Source organism: Epargyreus clarus, unplaced genomic scaffold (assembly GCF_041222505.1).
Source record: "Epargyreus clarus isolate Ecla_fem2 unplaced genomic scaffold, WU_Ecla_fem_2.2 ptg000004l, whole genome shotgun sequence".
NCBI classification, from domain to species: Eukaryota; Metazoa; Arthropoda; class Insecta; order Lepidoptera; family Hesperiidae; genus Epargyreus; species Epargyreus clarus.
In genome coordinates, this window is record NW_027332212.1 from 8,996,125 (window position 1) to 9,016,250 (window position 20,126).

At 33.8% G+C, this 20,126-nt stretch overlaps 2 protein-coding genes across 7 annotated transcripts in view; both read right to left on the minus strand.

The window, feature by feature from the left end:
- The window catches only part of LOC140757447 (uncharacterized), a 114,686-nt gene that overhangs the window by 26,572 nt on the left and 67,988 nt on the right, over positions 1–20,126 (minus strand). The window lies entirely within an intron of this gene.
- Positions 297–20,126, minus strand: part of LOC140757443 (uncharacterized) — a 78,133-nt gene continuing 58,303 nt past the window's right edge. For 5 of the 6 annotated variants that reach the window (XM_073093149.1, XM_073093146.1, XM_073093148.1 and 2 more), the window contains exons 2-3: positions 3,281–3,522; positions 297–2,525 (exon numbers count right to left, since the gene is read on the minus strand). In XM_073093149.1, coding sequence (XP_072949250.1) covers positions 2,229–2,525; positions 3,281–3,522 — 539 coding nt within the window. In that variant the 3' untranslated portion in view covers positions 297–2,228. Of the gene's footprint in view, positions 2,526–3,280; positions 3,523–18,219; positions 18,471–20,126 lie in introns of those variants that run through there. The other variant, XM_073093151.1, reaches the window with a different exon arrangement.

A 20,126-nucleotide genomic window follows, 5' to 3' on the forward strand; every position in this document is an offset into this window, starting at 1 on the left:
TCAGTAGATGATACTCTTGACTAATGGTATTGCCACTGCCGTACTTGACCGATTTGTTCCCGATTTCAGAAGACTAAGATGGAAGTTTTGTAAAGGTGACTAGAACACGATGGTGATACCGTAGTGACATGTTACAGCTACTCTCTTTAAGGGTTTTGGGTAAGCAGGTATTACATTTTTTTAACAAGAACATACCTTAGTTTTTTTACCTTAGCTCAAATAGAGCGGAGAAAACTAAGGTATGTTCCTGAGTGCATGTATTGATACATCAAATTTAGGGTAAATAAAATACGATATTCTAATTTCGCAACAACATTTATTTTGTATGTACACTCAATATCCGTTGTATAATGTACAAATAATAAATGCACAACTTCAGCATTGTAAAGTCCTACTAAATTGTGTAGGCACGCGTTATCTGTAGGTATTACAAAACTTATTCAAATTTAAGTTCGTTTTTACAATTATTAATATAAGGTTTGGTCCCATATTAAATTTGATTTAAGCTTCATAAAATAAATAAAATAGCAAAAGGTATGAAATTCTTAAATGTTAGGTGAGATAAAAAAAAGTCACAAATAATTTGGCAAGGAAGGTGAAAGAACAAAAATAAAAAAGTTTCATGAAAGAGCAGAGGACAGATAAGAAAAAAAGTGTGGGCATTTGCTCACTAAGACATTAGAATAATGGAAGCCGTTGGCAATAATAGTAAAAATTGTTACAACACTAATGAATACTATGGTGGTATAAAACACTGAACACATTCAAATTCATCATATAAATATGATAAGGTAGGATGGTAAGTAACAATGTCTAACACGTTAAGAGGATCAAAATGTCCATTATAGATATGGAAACACGATATGCGCTTGTCTTTTGTTGCTTTGGTAGGTTTATTAAGTACAGTAATATCACGTCAAAATCCACGTAAACGTAAATTACACCTAGAAAAGGTTTATGAAAAGAAATTTGATATATTTTACATTTGGAGAATTTTACTCAGCTTTAAATTTGCCAATTGTTAAAGGAGTGGAAAGTACTAAATGCATTAAACTTAGAGACGTTGATACCTTATGCTCACTAAACAGACAATTTAACAATATTCTGATAACGAATTTTTAATGGGCTAGTAAATCATCATCTCGTTAAACGGAAGAGTGTTAATTTGGTTACAATTTCGATTTTTAAAATAATATTAATATACTTGTGATTGCATTCAGCATGATTACATAACGTGCTTGTTATAGTTGACAAAGATATTCATGTTGTGCAATAAAAATCTGTACAAATATAAACGATCGCGTGATGGTGACTAACGTAGTTGTTAATGTATTATACATAACTTCAAGACTAGAATAGATATGTAGTGAACATTATAATTATGTACAAGAAATATCATCTACTCATTATACAAAATAGGTTTCAATATAGTCAACAAAAACGACGTACCTATCCAATAAATTGTAGTCGCGCAAGATTAACTTTCTCGCGACTGCCGTTATGGCGGTTCTGTTCCCGTTCTTTAATATTAACATCAGGTTTAAGTTGCTTGATGGATAGTTAAAACGAAAATATTAATTTCCAGTTGTGCCGAGCAAATGGTGTTCTTATTTAATTCTTTCCGTCCCTTACCAAAGTTTTTACTTTATACTTTCCCATTTAAATGCTACGGTTCAACCCTTTAAAATATCTTAATAGATTAAGTAACAAATTATACAAAGATGAGTGAATGAGCGAATGGCACAGTGCTGCTCCTACCGACATACAATTCCTTTTAAACAACTTAATAAACAACAATACAACATACTTATACTGAATACAACAGATTTTCCATTCGTCAGTTTCAGTAAGACGATTGAAAACTGCAGTTCAAAACAACTGGAAGATATTATTTACTTATGAATATACATATTTCTTATTACACCTCTAAAGAATGTATTATACAAATATAACCTATCATTAAATATATACAGCAGGTAAGTTATTAACTACACGTATTATTTTTTTCTTTTATAATATCACAAAGTATTCATTTCTAAGTTCGACGTCTTACTAAATATTAATAATAGTCGTTCCCTGCGAGGACATGACATGTGTGAACGTACAATAAAAATAATACCGCAAATATTGGACGACGAGTGCACAAGTATCCAGCTCCTCGATTACCCCACAAGTCACAACACACGAAACAGTCGATTAGGGTGACACATCTGGATGTGGCCAAGTTTTCATCTGATGGCGTGGATGGGCCTGTAGGGCGGCGGCGGTGTTTTGGGCACCTGCGTGTGTGAGTGGGGGAGGTGTACGGGAGCGAGGGTGGTGCGGGCGTCCTCCAGCTGGCCGGGGATGGCGCTCTCGGGCAGGTCGTGGCGCGCGCTGCTGGTGTTGGCCAGCAGCCGCGCGGGGTTCAGCTTGATGGCGTCGTCGTACGTGGGCGGCGCGCCCGCCACCGTGTCGTAGTCGGGTGGCTTTTGCTGCATTGTCTCCTCATCCGGTATCGATATCACGTGGATGGGGTCGTCAATCTGAAACGAGAAAGCGACAAGGATAAGTTATCGAATCAAAAATAAGTTGTCTCAAATCTGCGTGCAGATGACATCAGGAAAGTACGTGCCAAACACTAAATGGGCTGCCAGTATATTATGTCTGTCGATATCAAGGTTATGGAATGACACATAGCCTTACCATAATAACGGTAAAATGTAGGGACTGTTATAGAAAAACAATTCATTACAGAAAGTCACGCGCTGAGGAGTTTTATCTGGATTGATAAGCGTACACAAATTTGCTTGTAGCTTTAGTTGTTTTTGTTTCTTGACACATTTCTCTGAGTAAAACAATGATAGCTGTTACGTACTAAGCTGATAATTTTAATATGTGGCCATAAAGACTATCTCGTTATCACAAAAGCACACGGTAATTGGCATTAACCAGACAGATGGAATTTTAATGGATTATTGAATTATATTATAAAGAAATAAATAACTGAAGTAATTACAGATATCTACACTAGTGACGTTACAACAACAACAGATACAAATGAGTTTCTTTAGGATGAGATTATTAACTGCTTGCTCGCTTGAATTATTGAAATTAAACTTGATTCACGAACTGAATATAATAGAGTATCCCCGTATAAACCAGATTACCAAACTGAATACCAGTTAGTGGTCATCCAGTTTACAAAAGGCTTGTGACGAAGTCTAACAACTTTCCAATAGCAACAGGGATCGGCAACTTAACATGCCTTCCATACTTCTTACTTCTACAAAATACCAACCTGATGTGTGTCAGGCGACGCGCGGTCAGTCTGCGGTTGTCGTGCGGGAGACTGCAGCCAGCAGCACATGGCGGCGCAGATGAGCAGCGCACCAGCCACGATGCACGCCACGCCCACGTACCGCACCGGCTCCGCGTAGTCCTCGGCGAGGCCCAGCCAGTTGATCAGTGCGCCGGCGCACAGCAACACCATGCCATATCGGTACGGGCGTTGGGATTGTCTGCCCTCGTCTAGCGACATGCCTGGAACAATTCAAACACCAACATTAATAATTGAAGAAAGAACACTTTGTGGTTCGACTCCGGCGGCACCACCGCCACACCTATTTCTGCCTGATAACAACAGTGTTAAACGCTGCCGTGTTCTGGTTTGAAGGGTGTGGTAAGGAAGACATACTTTTCCGAGGCGTTCCAGCTTAGTCCTCAGGAGTAGCGGCGCATCTGTGGCCGACCTCATGTAGGAATATCTAATCCTCTCTGGGGATGATTACAGATGTCCATGGGCGGCAGTAGCCACTTACCATCAGGTGGACTGCACGCTCGTCTGCTATTCCTATCTTATAAAAAAAACTCCATAATGACCCGGGAGCTTTTTATCACGAAACATTAAAGGATATAACAAAATTAAAGTAGATATGATAACCGACAGACGAAATGGTTCTAGATTTTCCTCGTAAAGTATATCATGTGCTCGAGTTATTCACAAAGGTTTTAATCAATTAACGAGAAATGATAAAGACTTGCAGTAAAACAGATAATGGCTAATTTATTATATCGTTTATCAGTACATCTCTTCTAAGATGTCATTGTAATAAGTAAGACTCATACTTTGTAATAAGTTCTACAAGATTAAGAGTATGTACTTTTGTAATTAATTTGCGATAAATTAAATTCAATGAAACTAATACAGTGTATGAGTAATATGTGTTTCGATAAGTTTAGAGCGTATTCAAGTAAACCTAAACAATATTAAGTCAACATTAGTCGTATGGAAAGCTTCTCCGCCATTTCAAGTAGCTTGTTTATTCAATGACTGAGCAATACAACGTGCAGTTTAGCGGTCGAGATCGCATCCACTCATCATTGACATGGAAAGCGTCCATCATGTATCTCACTGGGGCAATGGCATGTTGATAACGGGACCCGATGTTCGTGATGCCGTCCAGTTTTAAATGAAAGTTGGGAAAGTGTTTTCGTAGTCGCCGTTTGCAATTATTGTTTTACGAGCTTCCTAGATAGCGTATAAAGTAGCTATGTGTTTAGTTTTGTCATGTTTACTACCTTACTTTGAGCGAAAATTCTTTAACAGTTTTAAAGTTTTGACCCTAGAAGACAAACAGACAGATTAATGTTAATACTTTTTTTTTTATGTTTACAGATGTATATGGGTTTAACATTTGTTGTTTTATTGTTAAAGAGACAATTCACTAATTTGTCTAGAATTTTATATTTTTACGGTGAGGCAGCCAGCATACGGCTCAATTATAAAAATGATTACTTAATAATTTGCAACGTTGTAAACAAAAAGCCGCCGAGGACACTTGTAGACACGAACACGATCATGAATAAGGATATCTCATTGTGTTTCGGAAGGACACTGGAGGAAACTCACTCCACGGTGTCAAGACGGACGGCGATCGAGGTCTCGTTAACAATGGATACTCAGGAGATGTGGGTCAAGTTCGTGTACTCGACTATCTTAATCACGCACAACAGACGTCCGTAATCACTACGTTCTCTCATAAATTATTTTCATCCTAAACACTAGTAATGAACACTCGTGCGTTGTCACAAATTTAAATGTTCACGTTATTTAAATAAGATGGTTCTCAATTTTAATCCTTTTGCGTCCATAAATATATCTAAGTATTTTTCGCTAGGATTATGCAAATATATAAATAATTAAAGATGAATTTAATTTGGCTAGTTTAATTTGAGATATTAAAATATTAATAATTATAACAGTTTCCTTGTTTTTTTTCTGTTCCATGATAGTTTCTAATAACGCTTGTATTGATTGTAGAATTGTTTGTGAGGCACCTTGAGGTCCTCAACTATGTTATATTATTGTTATCTATATTTGAAGATTGCATATGTATTGATTTGAATGGCATAACTGTGGATAGCTTTGCAACCTCCACAGAATCAGGGATTCCATTTTAAGTAATTACACTAATTCAGTAATCTAATTTATTTCTAATATTTTAATAGCAAGGAGAGATTCCTTAATAAAATTTTGAGGATAAGAGATGTGGGGCAAACTTTCCGAGAAAAACACAATAGTGATAGCATTGATAGCACTATCGTTTTGTGCTGAAAATAGACATGGAAACATATTTTCCAGTAAACTTTACCTTTGAAGAGAAACATTTACATACTAAGGTAATACTTGTGTATATTTTGTTAATATTTAGTTACATTAATATTTAATTCTTACCATATCTATAGCGCGAATAGTATGATGTTAAAGTACTATCAAAAGTGATCGGATACCAAACCATTTTGAATACTGTATATTCAGATCCAGGCTAAAAGCACAATAATTAAACCTCTTTAATTCACGCAAATACGTGGACTATATCATTAATGAAAACTGAATAAATATGCAAATATAAAAACTAACACACATGTTTGTACAGATGCGAATGGCTATTGTATGATAAATACTGCAAAAGATGTAATCTATAATCTTATCGGTCGCGAGATCCGCTCTAGAATAGTCCAATCACCGATAATAATAATATGCGGAAAATATTTGCCAAGATCTTGACACTGGAAAGATTTCGGCCGATACATATAATAAATGTTACAAGTCATGTTTCCAATCTTGATTTATCGTACACATACGATTACGATGCCACTTGTCCACGATTAGCAATAACACGCTAATAAGATCAGCCGGTCTATAAATATAAATGGAATGGAAATTATTCACCCGTAATATGATATTTATACAAAAATAACATCACGAGGTATTTGGACAAATATTAAAACGTTACAAATATCAAAAATGGATGTGATGTATTTTATTATTAACCCATTCCTTAAAAGTCAAGGTTATATTAAGGTGGTAGTGTTTTTAAATAGCTAAACGCAAACATTGTAATAAGAGGCCGAAGTGGGTGTGTCGGAGGTGTGTTAAACACTATTTGTTCTTTAAAAGGTGTTGTAGATGTAATTTTAAGAATGTATTGGACTTGGATGATAGAATACTTTTTGGGCCGCCCCAGAGACGCAGTGGGACAGAAAAAAGCAGCCAAATAAAAATGTAATTAAAATTAGATTATTAACTACCCAGAAATCTTAAGCAGCAGTTTGTCGGCAAGTGCCAATATGGCGTACTTGGCCATGTTATCTTGTACTTGTAATCATTATGAGTGTCACAATTACACAATAGCTAGTTAAAATACTCGTGATTATCATGTTTGATATGAGCGCGCAAGTTGGCAGGTGACTTGTAAGCAGTCGCCCACGCCAGACGTAGGGCTTCGCTGTCGCCCACTGCGGCTCCCCTAACGCGATATTCGGTAACTGGATTAAATCCAGGATAACCGTGTTAAATTACTTTGTACATTAAAATGTTTGAAACATTGCAGTAATGTATGCTGATTTAAATTCTAATTTCTAAAGAACATGATGGAACTTTGTTTTCTGGAGTTATTTTTTTTGTATTAACTTGTACATCGAGAAACCTGTTAAGTTCCACACGTGACTATTTGTGTCGTATTGTTGTTCTTTTTAAGTAAACTTCCAAGGTGATACAGGGGATGTCACCTTTTGATTTTTTTGATTGATTATGAGCCTTGTTTTATATAAACACATATCAGAATTAAAGGAAAAACCGATAGTAAAAGATAAGAAATGTAGACTTGGAAAAAATCATACAAAGGTATAATACAATATCGAATATTTCTAAAAACACTCTATATACCTATATTTTTTTCAAAGGTAACTAATACCAATGGGAATTTATTTTGTATTTTTACTTATGTGAAAACGAAATTATGATAGGGGAGAAAGAAAAAGAACACAGAAATGTTTCCTGTGGTCAAAAATTTTACTCGGAAAACTCTTTTATTCGGAAGACCCTTACGTGTACCTACCGCTTCATTTTTAATACGTATGGTAAATGGAAATGAAACCGCACCATCAGTACGGTACTCGTATGTTACTTACTCATATAATCCGTCCTCATATTGTTATTATTATATTTGTTAATAATATTATGATATATTGCCGCTGTCGTGGCGTGGCCGTGGACAATACTTAACATTAATCTTTATCTGGCTCAATATAATTAAGTTTATAAATAAATCACTCCATCGAGAACACTTGAGCAAGAAATAAAAACGGGTGAATGACTGTTATCATAATTGTTATTAATCATGAAAGGACATTTCTAAGTATTGTATACCTTGCACGTCAAAGTTGTTGTTCGTTGTTATTGACATTTGTTGTTTAAATTTATTATTAAGTAATCTTGATGATACCGTCATCATAATATGTATTTTTTCTAATCTTCAGCAAAAATTGTTATTGTAATGTTGTGCTATAAATTCGTCGTAAATTCACTTTGATCGTACGCAGGAAAACTGCTAAAACAGTTTCTAAGTCACTAAAGTTGTTGTTCGTTGTTATTGTTATTTGTTGTTTAAATTTATTATTAAGTAATGTTGATGATACCGTCATCATAATATGTATTTTTTTCTAATCTTCCACGAATATTTTTATTGTAATGTTGTGCTATAAATTCGTCGTAAATTCACTTTGATCATACGCAGGAAAACTACTAAAACAGTTATCTGAAACTATTATATTAAGAAAGTTTGTGTTGCGAAGCCATTGTTAGCCTAATGATTGATCTAAAGAGGTCAGTGGAATGAATTTCGGCTTCCCACGCTGGGTATTCAACGTTTTAGAAATCTAAATCTATACATAAATAAATAACGAGCCTGTGTCTGTAATTTGAAGGGAAATCTCATTTTCACCATAATTATGTAAGTGTTTTAAAAACATCTGCCATACAGATGCGAACTCTGAAACTTAAGGACTTATCGTCCAAGGAAACAAGATTTTATCAGAAACGAAGAACTGAAGAATCAAAGTTAAAATATATTAAAAAAAGTGTATAAGCTCATGAATATAGGTTGCATTTGTTGATTGAAGATTATCAGCGTTCGTCATTGCATTATTATGACAAACATAACATAACATTTAATTTATAAGGTAAATTTTGTACATGGCAATGGTAGGTAACGAGTACAAGTATAGAAATGAGTGAGCCTCCGGTATATCGAATAACAATGAGTAAACTTCCCAACTTTGCCTTGTAGTGGGAAAAGTTCCTATTTCACCAGTCAGATATTCAGAAATTGAAATATATCACTTATGCTACCTATATGTTATTTGTTTGTTGTTATTCGTTTTGTTTCAATTGAGAAGGAATTTAAAACAATTTAGCTAATATTTTGAATAAGAACTAATAAGAAAATTCTAGATCGTTGTCATGATAACAAAAATAAACATAATTTAAAGTGCTAATTTAAATAACGACTATTATGTAACTTAAAACCTGTTAGGTAGTTAATTATAATATGGCACTTGGCAAAAACTTTAAAGATCAGGTTTTTCCTCTCCAGTTAATAAGTATTATCCTTCATTGATTAAATACACTTTGATGTTACGTTTAATCTTTGTATATTATTGCATCAGTTATCCTCTTAGTATATTACTAATCATTGCTAGTAAAATACTTATCTGTCAAGAATTATTTTTATTATATTATACTAAATATGTATTTCAGATGCAATCCCGCGCTAGGATTATGTTACACCGTAACCTCTTTACTTTATATAAAGTTATCATCAAATAAACGGTTTTTACCTCTTTGTCATCGTAAATAGCGTATGGGCATAGAAAATAGCAACTAATTAAATTCAATACATAAAGAAGTGTCAGAATAAAGCAGAATTTATTAGCGGACTTTACCCAATATTTTGTTGTCGGTTTTTATGTCTATGACCTAATCGATCGCTAATCGATTTCGGTTTCCACAAGGACAAGTTTAAAAATACGTTTCTTTTGTTACTATGAAGCTAGTGGGACTGATACACTGTGGCTGAAGTAAGCAAGCACATTGTGCGCACGCTGAAAAACTGCAGTCGTGTCTAAAATTGCTGTCTAAAATATAATTATAATATTATTACATGAATCCCTCAATTCCCTAAATTAACATAGTCTTGATATAACCGTCAATAAATAATTTAGTGACTCGTTTATACTATACAGCGAGATCACTTTGTGTATTCCTTTAATCAGCACAGAGTCCAGTGGAAGAGTAGAGTGGTCGAACATTTTTGTGATTTCTTCTCGTTACATAAATGTGTGCTTCCATGTTCGTGAGAGACCTTATTGAGTGATTGTCACGGTATGGCTATCAGGCTATATGTTCTTATTTCTACAAGAACATTTCAAAAACGTATTCATAATTCCAACACAATGTATCCTGAAGAACACCTGGTTTTAACCGGTAGTGGCGTATAACCTCTTTGTCATTACAACGTACAAAGGGCTTAGAAAGGACGATGGTGACGAGTCGGGGTCGCAGACCGGTATCGCGGCTACCGGTTAAGGAGGTATAGATACCGTGTATGCTAGCAATATTTATTTATCTAATTTACATCAGAACGTTCAACTTTAGTTTTTTCCTTTTATAATTTGACTATAAAAACATTTTATTGGGTTTCACCATATCTATTTGATTCTATTGATAAACTACCTAATGTCCGGAAAAAGGCGTTTTAATAAGGAAAGTTTAGAAATAAAGTAAACAATTTACGATACGGATATCAATTTTACGGGCCATTAAATGTGTATTATCAATATAAAAATATCCATCAGACAAAGTATTTGTGATCGCAATTTCAATCCTGATGTCATAAAAATGTGTTTCCCCAGAGATTAGTAATGTTACTGAACTGAAGGGAACATTATTTCCTACGATTCTATTTTCAGTATTTACTGTCATTATTGTAAGTTCAAGAATATTTTGATATTTTTGTTGTTTTTTTGTATCCACTCAAGTTTGCCCTTTTGAATCTTTTTAAAGGTCTTGTAATAAACGAATAAATAAACATGAGTAGAGTTACTGATGATTTTTGTATTTAGCGTCTACAACTTGAAGTTAATGTCATTTTGGGGACAGTCGATGTCCTCGTGATATTTACCTCCCCGATTTTGTAACTTGAAGGGTGAAGGGCTGGAGGGGTTTCTGATAGCAGATATAATCAAGATAAGAAAGGCACTGCCAAAAGGTTAATTTACCAACTTTTTGTAAGAAATTTAACTTTATCAAAATGCGCGGTCCCGCGCTGAACAAATTTATGAACGCATTGGAAAGTTACATGTAGAAGGTTGATCGTATTCGGATTGCTTAGAATCAAATTAATAAAAATGATGTGTCTAACTTTTATTCAAATATATATAAAAAATATTTACTTGCAAAATAAAAAAACTTACAAGGATTAATACCATATTTAAAAAATAGTTTATATTTGTTTGGTGCTTTTATATTATCTTGAAAATGTGGTATCGTGGAATGGATGTTGACGGAACTCTCACACTATGTTTAAACATTTTAGGAAGTGTACCAAACATATTTAAAGATATTTTGGTTTCAATACAAAGATATTTTGTTTGATTTTGGCAAAAAATCGTAATCAATGGTAAATAAAATCATGTGTACTATGTAGTTAAATCATTGAATACCTAAAATTGCTATACATAGCAAAGTATAGAAATAACTTGGCAAGACATAGCACACGTCAGAAAATATTCATGTTTCAAACATTCCAATTCTTGAGATGTTGTTAACATCTGGGATTAATTATTTTAGTCCACAAATGATTGGGATTTCACCCATATGTTTGAATGTAAGTAAAACACTTGTTTTAAAAGGATAAATGTAGGTGTTAATAAATGTTTTCCTTATAATGTGTTAATTGCACTCCAATGTTATCTTTTCATAACATTATGATGTTGCAAAGTGTCATCAATTGATCCATGTCAATTGTCAGCATATGAATGGATGTAAAGAACCTAGTTACTAAAGGCACTTACTACCTAGTTGCAAAATGTATAAAGTTATTTTCAGTATTTTCTTATTCCCTTTTATAACATGTAAATGTAGAATTTTCGGTTTAAACGATAACACTTCTTTTAAGTTCAAGTTCTCTATCTATAGAGTTACTGCTAAATGTTTTGTGATTCGGCAAGTCGCAAATTTTAGCAGAATCAAACAAGAATCGTGTCAGATGCCTCTAGGCGGTTTAAAAACAATCGATCACAATTCCGAGTCGCCACTAATTTACACTGGAAAAACGTGTATATATTGCTTACTGTGTGTGTGTGTTTATGTTTAAATATGTCTGGCATTGAAAATTAAAGGAATTCAACGATTTTACGTGCAATAACGCACGTCATACCGAATAACAGAAAAAAAGTCGACAAAGATGCAAAAAAACAATACACACAAATCTTAATTTATTTTGATAACAATTCATAATTTTTCGGAAACGTGTTAATTATAATATTTATATTCACCACCAACATTTTTATTATACCTACACTTTTTAACAACAATCAAGTCAACTGAACTATCCGACTGTTTACATTCCGATTTGTATAAAGATAAGCTTGTCATGCAATTGCACAGCACAGCAAACATAATATAATTACCAACTATCTATAATAATATGGGTAATGTTTGTATGGACAAAAATAGCTTGTGTATACGAGTAGTATAATGTTATATCTCGTACTCGTAGGTACCACATCAGTACCCTTAGTATGAGTTTTTACGTTTTTACAAAAAATACTGTTTTGTATTTGTTTACGTATTTGCCATACATTTCCAATCAGTTCCGATACAGTCCGCTAGGGGCGCTGATTGGAAATGTATGGGCAAATACGTAAAATGGTAAACAAATACAAAAACAGTCATTTTTGTAAAAACGTAAAAACTCACGATAATGGTACAGGTGACCGCTGAAGTATGGACTAATTACGATGGATACAGGATACACAGTTATCTAGGTGCATTATCAGTAATATGCATGAAATGACAAAGTTATTCGTCGGTACCCATATATTAGAAACAATAATCGATTTGAGCCAAGGTTATGATTACAATTTAATACAGTTTTCTTTTAACAAATTAGAATTAGGATTGCAGTGCATTAAAACTAAAGATTCATTCAATAGTTATTACGTGAGACGTTTTATTTTGTAGGCATCCAATTAAAGAGGAAACCGATTGATGCATAAAGAGATGCGGAACAACAAAGAAAGGAAATAATAAATAAATAAAAATATTGTTATCAATATATAATAAATAGATATAAGTATAAGGTTATTCTGAAGGTATTTCTGAAGGTGGTAGAACCCTTTGCGGTTCGACTCCGGTGGCACCACCGCCGCACCTATTTCTGCCTAATAACAGCAGTGTTACGCGCTGCTGTGTTCCGTTTTGAAGGGTGTGGTAAGGGAGAAATACTTTTCCGAGGCGTTCCAGCTTAGTCCTCAGGGGTAGCGGCGCATCTGTGGCCGACCTCAGGTAGGAATATCTATCCTATCTGGGATTGATTACAGATGTCCATGGGTGGCAGGAGCCACTTACCATCAGGTGGACTGCATGCTCGTCTGCTACTCCTATATTATAAAAAAAGGTTTGTCTATCTTTGCCTTAAAACAACTGTTAGAAACTATTCCTTTGTTTTTCATGTTAAATTGAACGTTGAAAAAGTTCACTATTGTTCAAATTCTAGGCTATTGCGTCTAGACACGGCTAGTTATTTTAAACAATAGTGAAACCAATTATTGTGGGCGAGTGAGATTGTGCAGTGCAGTTGATAGGTACACATACATGCATAGGTCTGTAATCCGTATGACCGCATCATGTTATCCTGCCTAATGAGGCAAGGTGAGAACGATACGAGATGATATGATACGGTACGATACAAATCTTTATGTATATATTTCTTATGTGCGTGTGTATGTCACTAAACTCCTCCTAAACGACTGGACTAATTTTGATGAAATTTGTTGTGTGTTGTGTGTGTTGTTCAAGGGGACTTGAGAATGGTTTAGATTCACAATTTAAAATGCGGGCGAAACCGCGGGCACCACTAGTAGTTTTCTATTTTTTATGTAGTACTTCTACATGCGCGTGTTCTCATTTATATTTTTTTTATAAATACTCCAAAGAACTAAAGATAACGTTTTATAAAAGTAGCAAATGAACATAGAATGTCCAGCGTCCATACGTAAGTGATGGTGGGAGGGTGGACGATGATTGCAAGCCTTTTGGTAGTTCTACATGGACTTAAACACAAATCAATATGGATTTTACCACCCAATTCATTTTTAAAGTAGAGTAACATACCCAATTGCCCAAAACGATTTATTTCGTAAGGTCCGGAAAAACATCACATATCAGAATATCGATACGTCATGCATCCGTTATCGGTTGGAGAGAAAGTTTATCAAACGTAATTATTAATTGCTTCGGGCTTATATTTTGTTATGTATATCATATAATATTTTTTATGTATATCTGTGATTTTTTTTATATTCATGACAGTTTATTTTTTTATTTTTATATTTTGCGAACAATCTAATATAAAGTAGCCAGTGGTACTCCTAAGTATTTTAAATCGAAATACAGAGGACTTTGTTAGAAGATTTTTTATGCAAGTTCTTCCAAGTTATCCTCCTACGCACTTCTACGAAGGGATCACAGAAGCCTAAGAAACTTGTCGATGTAGCAGAAATAGCTGTGATTGCTGGGTATAATATTTATATCTCATTAATATGAATCGAGTTCTATTCTTGGTTTCAGGTCGGAGGCATCAGAGCCACACTATTTCTGCCTATTTTTAACAGACTTATAAAACGAAGACGTGCTATGTTCGGCTGCATGTATTTTATTTATTGGTTTTATAACTTGCCACTTATCATCAGATGGACTGAATGCTAAGAAAGAATGGAAGCAGATTGACGTGAGTGTCGTGTCTATGGTCTAAGTTAAAAATTCTAAGTCTACGGTCGTGACGAAACAGAAAGCAATTTAGTTTAGTGATTATTACATTAAAAATACACACATCATTACACATTTTTAAAATATATTTACTTATAATCAGACGTGTAGTTAGTGATTCTAGTTTTTTTTTTGAATTTGATTTATCCTCGTTATTGTAGTTAGCTAAAGGCTACACTTAAATATGTGTCTGGGAGGCTCACATACATAATATATCAAGTGTAGCAGTTTTTAATAAAAGGTCAACCGTATCTACCTTACTGACCTTAAATTTAAGCGTAGATTTCTTAAATATAAATATCTATCTATATAAATATATCTAATTACTTTGCAATATTTTGTGAACATGTAAAATTACATATACATTTACAATAAGTGGTAAGATTTTTTTATATTTTAGTTCAGTTTCCAGGCAAAAAACACATTTTTCTACTGGTCCAAAACTTATACTTTGGATGCTTTTGAAATTTAATAAATTGAAATATAATAAAACGTCTTTAGAGGAACTGGTTTCAGTCAGTGATTGTAACAATGTTATAAGCAAAATCCATTCATTTACCTATTTAAATGGATGCATCATGTGGTAATGCTGTTCGTCTTACCTTTTTACTTTATTAAAACATCTAAGTCAGGAATGTGGCGATTACGAATAACAAAGCGTCAATGACCTTGGAATAAATATAGTTATGTATCATTTGTAAGGTCATATGAGCAGAATATATTAAACATCTGGACTATGGAGGCCCACTTTGCCACTTTTGATGCGTAATTCGTTCATTATATAATTTTAATATGGAAAATTAGTAGAGATGTATATGCTTTATCACTTTAAATAAAGTACAATATATGTACGTCTTCATTAAAGAGGTTTTATTTGCGTAAATCACATTTTAACTTATTTTAATTATTATTCAGCGATTACAAACTCAGGTTTTTTATAATCCATACGCTTGAACTATTTTGAAATAAACATTATAAACATGCTATATGGAGATTCTAATCTTCTTTTACGTATGTTTACTTTAAATGTACAAAAACTATCGTGTGCACGTGATGTAGGGTTCAGCATTTTTGCTTTAAGTTACTTGATAAGATCCCACTAATAGTATTCACCCAGTTGTAGGATTGTATCATAATTCCAAATTCTTCTTTATTCATTGAATCTTGTTAAAAGCTAGCAGAAAAAAATGTTTACAATCAAAAGAGAAAATATACCGTTTTGTTTTCGTATTTATTACACTGACTGTGTCATTAGATTTGCTTAAATGTCATAGTCATTTGATAAATAAAATATAAGAAAATATCTATTCATTTTGATACTTTTTCCGTAACGTTCTAATTCCTGGTGCTCGATTTCTCAAAGAGTAAGGTAAAGTAATATGTATGCTTTAATATACAACTTTATAACATAGACCAAAACCATTTTCAATGTTACTATTTTATTTAATAGGATTAAGATAACAAAATATTTATCACGGTCACCTTATCGATAGTGCGCATTATTAAAGTATCGTTAACAATGAATTGATAGCACAGTCTGATTACTTTTATTACCGGCTTAGTAGGTATCTCTTTTGTTAATACAAACAAAATAATTAGTTTAATTTTCTCACAATATTATTAAATTAATAAGATCGACAAAAATAGTATTATTACAACTTTGATAATAGATAGTATGTAGAAAGTAAAAATAATTAGGTGCTCTAAGATATGCTTAAATAATAGTAATAAATCAGTCACATGCGTTACATAACATTATAACTTTAATGAGAGTTTTATAACTTCCAGCTTTCTAATAAAAATATCTCACAAGGAAAGGCGAAACTAAAAATAAATTTGTTTTCCCTGTATGACAAATTATGGCCACTTCCAGGTGGAGTTGAATTATTAATGGCAGGCAAACTGTGAATGAAGCGCTGGTGACATCTTTCCACGGCTTTGAAAGTCAATAGCGCGCCGGAAATAGTCTGTGATAGTTGGCAGGCTGGCAGGCTCTGAGATTAGCGCGGAATAGATGCAGTTTGCCTCAACCTCAATTGCTCTATACAATACAGCTTAAGGATGTTTGTTTTCTAGTAATAATATATAAAGATTTCGCAATAGAAAAAATACATTGGTACTCAGAGTAAAGGAACTATTTTCCTGCTTTGTAGAGTTTCTAGAGTTAATCATTTACCTGCTTACCCGAGTCTCCGAGAATCCGTAATCTTAAAATAAATTAACGGAATAAAAATAAATAAATTTTAGATAAAAAAGTTTACATGTCGTTTTGGACAGGATGAATATATCAATGTTATACGTTTTGTTATTAATGACACATTTCCGTAAATCGAAACGAATGGCGAATGGCTGCGAATGAAATGTTTAGTGGGCAAATAATTTCAGGGCGAGATAAATTTAGTAGACTCCGAGAATTCGGCCGGAATTCTTCGCCCCCGAGTTCGATGACACTTCACATATAATAGCCATCAATTGCGCGTATGTTTATTTTACCTTTCGTGCTCTATCTAGACACAAACGAGCCCTGCACAACGCACGAACGCACTAACCAAACACGATTGCGTAAGCATCTTTTTGTTTTGTTTTCAATGGATATTGTTTGCATCCAGCAGCGTGTAGAAAACACGTAGGTATTCGTGAACGAATGGATCACAGTTCACAGAAGCTACGTGATACAAAGTGAAATATTCTTTCCGATTGTAAGATAATTGCTACATGGAAAGCAAAACGAAGCTTGTTAGGAAAAGCAGAATAAAATATCTAACTGTTGTGTTTTTATAACGACCTTACTTGTTATCTATTTAATTTTTCGGTTAGCATAATTACTAACTTACTTAATAAATTATTTGAATCATTACGTATACCTAATACGTTTCTTGAAATCCTTAAGTCATTGACCAACTTTTTAGTTTTTGTGTGAAAATCTAAATGCACGGTCATCTAACGGCCTGCCCTACTTTCATGTTCCATGTTCATTCATAAAAATATATCGTGTGTGTATTATGGTAACTATTATAGTAACATGGAATAACAAAAGAACGAAGAAGAATTACAATAACATATTACATTACAAATATTAATAACACAGGACAAAACAATTGGTTTGCATCAAAACGGAGCAAGCGTGGTTTACCAGAGATAAGAAGTTACCAAGAATACTAAAATGACTCATTTTACGTGCATCTTAAAATTCCCTGACTCATAAAGATTGTCATATATGTCATTCATAATGCAGTACCTAAAATTTAATTAGCGACATGTCATTATATAAATTGAAACCATAACCGGGCTACATTCGAAATCATGGTTTTATAAATAACTAATTTTTTTTCAAAATACGCAGGTACTCTGTAAATTAACACAATTAGGGTTTTCTAATTAATGCATTTTAGTTTATATAATATTTTAAGTTATTTTAAATTTATTATTATTTACTATTGGTTACTAAGAGGAAGCGTCCATAGCTTTGTGGCACCGGCGAATAGAAAGCGTTTTGCCTGATTGCGCAACAAAGTTTTACAAAGTGAACTTTTTATGAGTTCCGTTCCTCGGAGGAAGGTGGTGTTAGTCCCGGTTATTATGTTGTAACAATCTTTATACCACATGTTATGACAATTCGAGTTACTATGAGTTAGTATCTCCAACAAAGGAATTGGAGTCCCTAACAGTTGGACTTCTCTCACTTAGATTAGACTTAGAAAAATAATAATAGTTCTTCAAGGAAAAAACTTCAAGCCTCCTCTATTTTTCAATAGTTATTATACCTATATATATTCTTGTAATCCAGGTTTAAATAGCACACACATATTAAACCGTATTTAATAAAACAAGATTATAAAGTTTACCTGCTTAGTTGAGCAAAGCAAATCCAACAAAATCCAATTCAACAACAAACAGGATCAAAACACAAGTCGGCTGTTGCGGCAAAGTTTCTTATCGCGCAAAAATAACACAAAACAACACGAATCAAGTACAACGTAAGTATAATGTGGTTGAATTACGTCAGAGCACTTAATTTCTTTCAATCGTCCGTTATCAATTAATGCTGATAAGGTACACGTCTGTCTGCATGAGCGGTCACTATACTTATGGTGTGTAGCCCCCGGAACGTACGTATAATAGTGAAACGTGGTGACACAGCGTACCGATTATCGTGACGTATGATTCTACGTATGTAGGTACAAGCGCAATCCGGTCGCGTTCGTCTCGAAGCCTTCCTAATTAAATTGACGAGAAAAATATGATCGCATTGCTGTTTTACGATAAGTAGCCTACGTGATAGGGACATATTGCGGTTGGTTGCAATAATTATTGATTTATTATTGTACTACTAAGTGATTGGTTTAATTAACGACGTTGTAATTCTATCGTTATGTATTTTTGCATCGTCGAAATCAATTTTACAAACATACAAAACATAAGAAAACGTTACGTCAATATACGAATGATTCCTCGACGACGGTATTTTCCTTATGATATTATGCGATTTGAAAAATACGTTCTTATAAAAATACAGGAAACATAAATATGTATTTTGATAGATATAGACATAAATAATAGACAAGAGTAGAGTGGATGGTACATTTATTATATCATATTTTTTTATAATACAGAGATGGCAAACATATACGGCAAGTTCGGCGGGACATCAAATGGACATCTGTAATTAACATCTGATATACATAATTTTAGTCCTGCCTGAGGTCAGGCACAAATCCGTTATTACGCAGAATACTAAGTTTTAACGTCTCGTATAAGTGCTGCTGCGCACACCCTTCAAAGCAGAAGCAGCAATTATTATTTTTGTTATAAAGTAGAAATACATCCCCATGATATTTAATGGGAGTTTCTGATGCATACGTAAGTAAAATTTGATTCATTCATAAATTTAACGTAAAATTGGATGAAAGACAGACAGTTTTTGAACAAGGCTTAGTCATACAAGGAAGATCGATGATTCTTTGTGAAAACCGTCCGAACCAGTTATCCGTAACCGTAAGTAAACCGGACGTAATATAAGCAGAATTCCCGAACTTCGGATGTAACGATTAATATTGTGCAATAAAAGATCCCCTGACACGATTTCTGCCTAGGAAAATCCCATTACATAGGTCCATTTCTAGGCAAATGGGTAAAGAATAAATACCTAATATTTCCGTAAATAGCCAGCAAGGAGCAAAGATATAGAATGTGTATATTTTCAAAAGATTTAGCTTATTAAATTCTTTAATAAAAAATAAAAAAACATCTCAAGCATGCTTTTAAAGTTGTAGGTGGTAGAACCCCTTGGGTTCGTCTCCGGCGGCACCACCGCCACACCTATTTCTGCCTAATAACAGCAGTGTTAAGTGCTGCTGTTTTTTCTGGATAGGCAATTAAAAGGGAAACATACTCGTACTATTTCGAGGCGTTCCAGCTTAATCCTCAAGGGTAGCGGCGCATCTTTGGCCGATCTCAGGTAGGAATATCTTATCCTATGTGGGGTTGATTACATGTCCATGGGCGGCTGAAGTTACTTTGGTGCTACTCCTTTACTATATAAAAATATATAAATATACGCTTGTATATCTATGTAAGTAATGTTTATAGTATATAATATATAAGTATTATTTTAGATCACGTAGGTGTAGAGTACAGACATAACATTTTATAGATGTGCGAGGAAACTAGTTGAGCTTTAATTGCCATAATAAGCGAACAGGTAATCATTGTTACTGAGAAGTAATCTCAAGGCAGAGACAGGTATTATTGC